This window comes from Oryzias melastigma, linkage group LG9 (genome assembly GCF_002922805.2).
Source record: "Oryzias melastigma strain HK-1 linkage group LG9, ASM292280v2, whole genome shotgun sequence".
Classification (NCBI taxonomy): domain Eukaryota; kingdom Metazoa; phylum Chordata; class Actinopteri; order Beloniformes; family Adrianichthyidae; genus Oryzias; species Oryzias melastigma.
In genome coordinates, this window is record NC_050520.1 from 9,680,632 (window position 1) to 9,688,144 (window position 7,513).

The 7,513-nt window shown below is 37.8% G+C and overlaps 1 protein-coding gene across 2 annotated transcripts; it reads left to right on the forward strand.

Annotated features, from left to right (window-relative positions):
- The first annotated feature begins 1,164 nt into the window (after positions 1-1,164).
- c7a (complement component 7a) lies at positions 1,165-7,496 on the forward strand. Of its 2 annotated transcripts, XM_024276327.2 has the most exons (17): positions 1,207-1,335; positions 1,434-1,495; positions 1,612-1,687; positions 1,771-1,912; positions 2,248-2,395; positions 2,482-2,620; positions 2,970-3,113; positions 3,198-3,441; positions 3,574-3,854; positions 3,946-4,174; positions 4,292-4,463; positions 4,582-4,669; positions 4,858-4,990; positions 5,076-5,264; positions 6,727-6,826; positions 6,916-7,100; positions 7,184-7,496. In XM_024276327.2, exons 1-17 carry the CDS (start codon positions 1,330-1,332, stop codon positions 7,366-7,368), a joined length of 2,523 nt encoding a protein of 840 aa, XP_024132095.1. In that variant the 5' UTR covers positions 1,207-1,329; the 3' UTR covers positions 7,369-7,496. The 2 variants fall into 2 exon arrangements, with proteins under 2 accessions (XP_024132096.1, XP_024132095.1); XM_024276328.2 differs by lacking the exons at positions 6,916-7,100; positions 7,184-7,496 and having other exon boundaries at positions 1,165-1,335; positions 6,679-6,807.
- The last annotated feature ends 17 nt before the right edge of the window (positions 7,497-7,513 follow it).

The following is a 7,513-nucleotide window of genomic DNA, read 5'->3' on the forward strand; positions in this document are numbered from 1 at the left end:
AATCAGTTTTTACATCATTTTTCTTTTATTATTCTATAGTTAGCCTCTAAATTTTAGTCAAATAGCAGGGCATGTTATCAATCAATCAATCAAACTTTATTTGTTGAGCGCTTTTATGAACTTCTGTACAGTCCAAAGTGCTTTACAAGTTAAAAATATGTTAAATTGAAAAACATATTTCAGCAAAAGACCACAAGACAGAGATCAGAAATATCCAACTCATCAAGACCAGAACACCATTATGTTAGAAACAAATAAAATCAAAACATCGATTAATCATAGGTTAAAACAAAAAATGGTCACATCATTGAAATAACAAAATATTAAAACAATAAAAACTCTGAAGTTAGTCATTAAAAGCTTTACTAATGTTCAATCAGATGTTTGGCTGTATATATTTATGTATTTATTTATTTAATCTGCAATTATCCACAATTTTACTGCTACTGACTTTTACAGTAAAGTCTTTTATTTATTTATTTATTTAATATATAATTATCCACAAATTAACTACTGCTAACGGTCACAATGAAGTCTTTTGATTGATTGATTGATTGATTAATTGATTGATTGATTTAATCCACAATTATCTCCAATGTAACTGCTGCTGACTGTTGTATTACAGTATTTTTATTTATTTATTTATTGTCAGTTGTAGATTTAGTGAGGACCTCCTCCATGGCTGTACTTTTAACTGGAATTAAGATGACAAAGTCGCTTAACTGTTTTGCAACAACTGAGCTAAACATCCGTTCAAAGTTCTTCATTTCCAGACTGAAACCTCCTCAGAAAAGTTAAAATAACACCCATTTGCTTTCCCTTTCAAAATGAGTAACAGCAAAAGTCATTTGGCTCCAGCTGTTGCAAAAATATTTTCTTTTCTACCTCCCACAAAAAAAGAAAAACTCTCATAAAAACACTTTCCACAGAAACACATGCAGAGACTCAAGTGATGATTGTGTAACTGCAGTGACTTTCATTTAGTGTGTGCAGCCTCATGGTAACTGTTAGCAGTTTATATTGTTCAGTCTATCAATTGACTTTATTTTTATAGCACTTTTCAACCAGAAATCTGTTTTTAAAAACTGCTCTTTGAACCTCATTTGGCTACAATCCACTTTGTTCATTCCAATAGAGAAAGCCTAAGTAACTATGAATTGGTTATGACATCTTCAAGACATTGAGGAAACACACATGTTCAGCACACCCACTTTTTCTCTGGAAATCTCAGTTTTTGGGGGGTGTGCTCCTAAAGGTGAAACTCCCTTTCCTGTAACAAATCCAGAGTGAAACTCTGCAGACTTTTCAGCTTGTTGAGCTTCACCCAGCATGAAGGCAAGTACATTTTGTTCTTTAAAGCAGAGAGTCCTGGTCTATGCTTGGCATCTATTGTGAAGTCCTTTTTGATTTGTTTATGGTTCTTCTCTTTTCAGAACATTTCACGTCTCTGCGCTGCGGCTTTGGCATGGCTTCTCATCCACTTTGGAACCAGAGCGTAAATCTGTTTTCCTTTTTTTGTTTCAAATGAGCAACATTTTCCATCAAAGCTTTCAGACATGTTTTCTACTATTCTCTATAAGTCTTTTCTTTTGTTTAAACATTTTTTTAAAGGTTCTGCCTCAGGATTCACTGTATGTGGGGGTCTTATAGCAGCTGGTCACAGTGTGATCCCTGCACAAAGCTACAGGTTGCTATACAGTGGCAGGCTGATCTATGTTTCAGTCCCCTCCTTCATTTTGGGTTACTACATCCTGTTCTGAAACATTGCAGACCAGAAGCCGAGCCATGGTCGTGTATGCTCAGTTTGGCGGGAACCCCTGCGATGGGATGCGGTCTGAAAGCAGGCCTTGTGAAACGACTCAGGGTTGCCCTTTAGATGGCGGATGTGGAGACCGTTTTCGCTGTCGATCTGGTCAGATATATTTGTTCACTTTCAGATGAGAAAAGTTTATATATATATTATATATATTTTATATACGTATAATATATGTAGATATATACATATACATATATATATATATACTATATATATTATATATATATATTTATATATATTTTATATACGTATAATATACATATATATATTATATATATATATATATATATATATATTATATATATATATATATATATATATTATATATATATATATATATATTATATATATATATATATATATATATATATATATATATATATATATATATATATATATATAAGAAAACTGTGGGGGTCTTCTACCTGCAGGGAAGTGTATTAGCAAATCTCTATTGTGCAACGGAGACCAAGACTGTGAGGGAGATGGGCTCGATGAGAACGACTGCACCAACCAACAAAAGTTTTTTGCGTGTGAACACACAGTGACCCCTCCTAATGTTGATCTAATAGGTCTTGGGTAAGTAAATATAATCTTTTATCATGTATCTTCACCTTGATTGTACCATACATCTTGGACGTGTCACATTTTTAATTCTCCTACAGGGTTGATGTGGTCACTGGACAGCAAAGAGGCAGTGTCATCAACACAAGGAGCTTTGGGGGCCAGTGTCGAACCATCTTCAGTGGCGTCCACAAGGCTTTCTATCGACTGCCTCTCAGCACCATACAATACAATTTCTTGGTGAGTACATTTTCAAACATTCCTGACATAAATTATTTTCTTGCCTTTTTGACTTTTGATTGTTGAAAAAGTCATTTTGTGATCTTTTTTTTTTTTTTACCAACTGTCTTTTCCTCTACCTTAAAATCATGTCACCAGTAATATTGGCTTGGACTTGTGAGGTGCTATAAGCTAGCGGGAGAGAGTGTAAAAAAAAGCTGATAGGATATTAGCCAAGGTTAATTTGAGTCATAAAAGGAAAATTTGTCTTAAAAGATGACACAGGCTTTTTTTTACATTAGAGAAAACATATAGTTGAAGTGGGACTTTAATATATCTTGATTGTCAAAAGCCTATGTCCTTTCCCCAGGTTAAGGTGCAGAACGACTTCAGTGATGAGATGTTCAGCAGTAAGTGGCATTACGCCAAGGATGTTGTCAACCGAGAAACGGTGACGGGGACCACGAAAGGATATAAAAACTACGACTTTCATGAGATACACGATACCTCTCAGGTGCAGCTCTTTAAACTTGAAAACAAAAACAAATATGGAGGTCAAACACAATCAAGTTTTTAAGTTTTCTCTCATTATTTGCAGTACCACAGACTACTAGTGTTAAAGAACGACATAGAAGTGGCACAGTTCCAGAGCAACTCTCCACAGTACATTCCGATTGCAGAGGAATTCTGGAAGGCTTTGGCCAAACTCCCATCCGTCTATGACTACACCGCTTATAGGAAGGTTCTGGAGAGGTTCGGAACACACTATGTGTCTCAGGGAAGCTTGGGGGGCTCCTTGAAAATCATTATGTCCATCGATTCAGAAAGTGAAAATTACCTTGGTGAGGCTTCTAATGAATAAGGCAAATTCGGATAGAACTTTTCAAAAAGCTATTTTTGCATTTGTTTGGGTTATTTGAACACAAATTATATAAACCCACCATAATACCATGTATTTCCACCTTTATTTTCAGCTGTTGAATCAATGAAGTACAAAGAATGTGAGAAGAAGGTTCGCTTTATCCTAATATTCCCCCTCATCATAACAAAGTGTAAAGAAGGTGAAAATACAGAAGATTGGAAAAGATATAATTCCTACAACAACATAGTGGCAAAAGTGGACGTGAAAGGAGGAGACCCCTCCCACACCGCTGCGGTGCAGAGGATGCAGCTAGATGACGCAAGCAAGAACTGGGAGATGTACTCAAACTGGGCGGATTCTATCAGATCCATTCCAGATATCATAAAACAAAAGGTGTAAAAAAATCTTTCATCCTCAAAAAGCAATCACATACCGTCTATTTTCACGAGTTGAATGGTTTTTAGCTTTATTTGTGTCTCACCAGCTGCGGCCACTGTCAGAGCTGGTGAAGGACGTTCAGTGTGCCGGGGTGAAGAAGCTGTACCTGCGCAGAGCCATCGAACAATACCGAGCAGAGAGTGACCCCTGCCACTGCCAGCCCTGCAGAAACAATGGCATAGTTGTCATGGATGGTGGTGTGTGCAAATGCATCTGTCAGCCTGGAACAACAGGGGAAGCTTGTGAGCAAGGAATTGAGGCTGAGGGCCAGCAAGGTGCGTGCTGGTTTTTTGAGGAGTTTTTACAGATGCGGTTAAAGTCTAAAAACAGCTTTTTTTTTTTTTTTTAGAAGTATTCTTCATCAAAACCTTTTGTAATTTCTTCCCATTAAGGAGTAATCCACGGCAGTTGGACTTGCTGGTCTGCTTGGTCAACATGTTCCAGAGGTCAGAGGTCTCGAAGTCGCAGTTGCCAAAACCCTGCGCCGCAGAACGGAGGACAGCACTGCATCGGTGACACGGTTGAGAAGTCTTCCTGTGATGAAGAGGACCTGGAACACCTGAAGTTAGAGTGCAAAGATGCTTCAGTTTTGCAGTTGCTTTTATACCAATGTAGACAATTTGTGGTGTTTTCTTTTATAATACGATAAACCGTGCATTTATATAAGTATTGTTTTCAACAGGATCATGGAGCCTCAGTGCTTTGACAACACTCTGTCACCAAGTCAGAAGTGTGAAACTCCTCCAGCTCTGATCAATGGGTTTATTGTGGTAAAGATTCAAAGAAGCTCCGGGGATCAAAAGTTATTTGCGCATGAAGCAGAAAATTCCATTTACATAAAATGAAACCACGTTTAAATCAGATTAATTTCAAGTCAAATATTTAACTCCAAGTTTTGAATATCCAACAATCAAACAATGCAGCTGAATTTTCCTTTCTAATCCTTCATTTTTGACAGAATCCAAAGGATGTTTACCTTGTTGGGGGTAGAGTTGAATACAGCTGCATTGTAGGTTTCCATCTGTTTGGAAACAGCGTCTTGGAATGCAATTCTGACCAAACCTGGTCCCCAAGCCTTGGCCAGTGCACAGGTGAGTGAACAGAACCACCAGGTGACATTCACAGACACCGAAAACTACGACTGAATTCTTTGTCCCTTGTTTAAAATTCTTTTAGCTTCATCTTGTAAACTAAAATTCCTCAATGAGGAGGTTATAGCTTCTCCTGTGAAAGAGGCTTATGACATCGGGGAGGCTGTCACCTTGTCTTGTCCGGAGGGCAGAACCTTACAGGGAGAAGACAGAGTCCTGTGTGACTCCAGCTTGAATTTTTCCCCAGATCCTGCTGAAATTACATGCATCCAAGGTAATTCTATAGCCCTTAAAATGCCTTTTTCGTTAAAAATTGTGTTTTTGGTGTTTTTAATACATTTTTACCATTGTAAAGTACTTGTATAAAGAAAATTAGGCTTAAAATTGCATTTTTTAATGTTATTTATTTTAAAAAGTGGTTGGGGTCGTTCCACGCCAAAGGTCCCGCCCACAACTCAGAGGCAAATTTCTAATGAACTACTGCTGCTCTGCAGATACAGTGTCCTAAAAAATATATATATATATTATTTTTCTTTTTATTTTGGCTTAAAACATCAAAAATCATAATTAAAAGTCCACTGGAAACGCTTTTAACCCTAGCGCACTATTGCCTCACCCGTGCAAAAGTATTTACTGATTTCCAATATATTGCAATATTCTGAGTGTTATAGTTCTCTGGGTAAAGTCATACATGTCTGAGGAATGGGTGGACCAAATGCCAAGACTCCAGTAAGTCTCCAGTTTTTTTTAGAAATGTTCTTGTTCTCAAATTCCTACTTTTTTTGTCATTTTCAAGCATGTTTTTAGGATCTTCCTATGCTTATATTTTCTATTTTCTTACATAATCCGCAGCTGAAAATAAAAGAAAACTACTCTAATTTAGCATGTGTTGTCATATTTTGATTTATTTTTTATGACAAATACTTTTTATTACATATATTATATCGGGTTAAAACTATCCGTCAAAAGTGGTTGTGTAACTTTTTATAGTGAAAGTGTTAAAATACATCAAAAGATGATCAGATTGGGACTTTGAGGAAACACAACTGATATGTGACATCACCGGTCAGTATTTACATTACAAAACTCACCAAATAGTGAAGTTGAGTCTTTTTTTGTCACCATTTTGTCACCTTAAAGTCCCACTCCAATATCATTTTTTGAGAAATTTGCCTCTGAGTTTTGTCTGGGATTGTTGGCGGGGAGTAAACCTTTCCCATCATCTCTTTGTTTACACTGTCTACCACTGACTTATAGTCCCTCACACGCCCAATCTAACATTACTAGTGCAGCAAGAATGGAAACCAATATTGGAGCTATCCAACTGTATAGGTTAGAGACTAAAGCCAGCTGAGATGAGGAAAACGTAGACCTACTTAGATCAATTTTTCAGGAAGTTGATGCATCAGATTGGAGCAGAGCAGGGAACTTGTGGCCCATCAAATGTAGTTTGTAACACTCAGAAATGCAATTTTATTCTTACATTTCTATATATATCAATCATAATTATTTATCAATCATTAGAAAAATGCAATGCAAACATTTTAAAAACACAAAATCACATTTTTCATTGTGGATCGGTACGTCCAGGTTAAAGGCATTCTGGTTTCGGTGTTTCTGTCTGCTGTGAAACAAGACTCTCTCCTGCTGGACACTGAATATTTTTCATTCATTCTCTGCTATCCCAGTTCCAAATCAGTGAGCCTGCAGATGACTACTTTGTCTGTGTTCCTCAGTCGAAACCCCGCCTTCTCCCGTCACTCCCACAGTGAGCTGTGAGGCATGGGAGAAACCCTCCAAAGGCAAATGTGTTTGCAAAATCCCTCATGAATGCAGGTCCTTTCCCTCTTTCTATCTGTCATTAGGATTTGGACAGATGTTAGAAGAATCAACTAATAGCTTTTTTTTTGTTTCACTTTTTTAAGTTCGTCTCTGGACATTTGTGCCACATCTCCAGGAAGTGGAAAATTCATCCCCATGACTGTATGCAAAATGCATGCCCTGAAGTGCAATAGGAAGAGCTTTGAAATAGCCGAGTACAGCAGCTGCGTGTGGCCTCGGCGCGACTCTCCGGACTGCAGCTCCTGCCACATGTGGGAGAAATGTGATGGTATGAGCAGAACCACAAGCAGAACTTTGCATTGTGAAGCATTTGGAGTCTTTTCATCAACCCTTCTACGTTTGTTTTGTTAGAATCAACCAGCAGCTGCCGCTGTAAGGAGCTTGCAGACTGTTTGAACCCTGTCATAAAGGTGTGCGTCCGTGTTGGTGAGGATGACACGGCGTCCACACAGACCATGAGTGAGTGTGAAGCAGGAGTTCGACGATGTAACGGAGAAAAGGTGTCTGTTGTCAGCATCCAGCCCTGTGCTTCCTGAGGACTGACAACCATGTTTCATTTCCTTTATAATCCACACAAACTTTATTATTTGAAGTTACTTGACATGCATGTATCCTTACAGAATAGAAGGCAATAAAACTCAGCAGGCCTTTCCCTGTGTATGGACTTCTTTTTGCTCCTGG

Bases quoted from the DNA above. Each gene is read 5' to 3' on its own strand.
- c7a (XM_024276327.2), top strand. The intron at 1,913-2,247 runs GTCAGATATATT...TTCTACCTGCAG, and splicing joins CCGTTTTCGCTGTCGATCTG to GGAAGTGTATTAGCAAATCT. The intron at 3,855-3,945 runs GTGTAAAAAAAT...GTGTCTCACCAG, and splicing joins CAGATATCATAAAACAAAAG to CTGCGGCCACTGTCAGAGCT.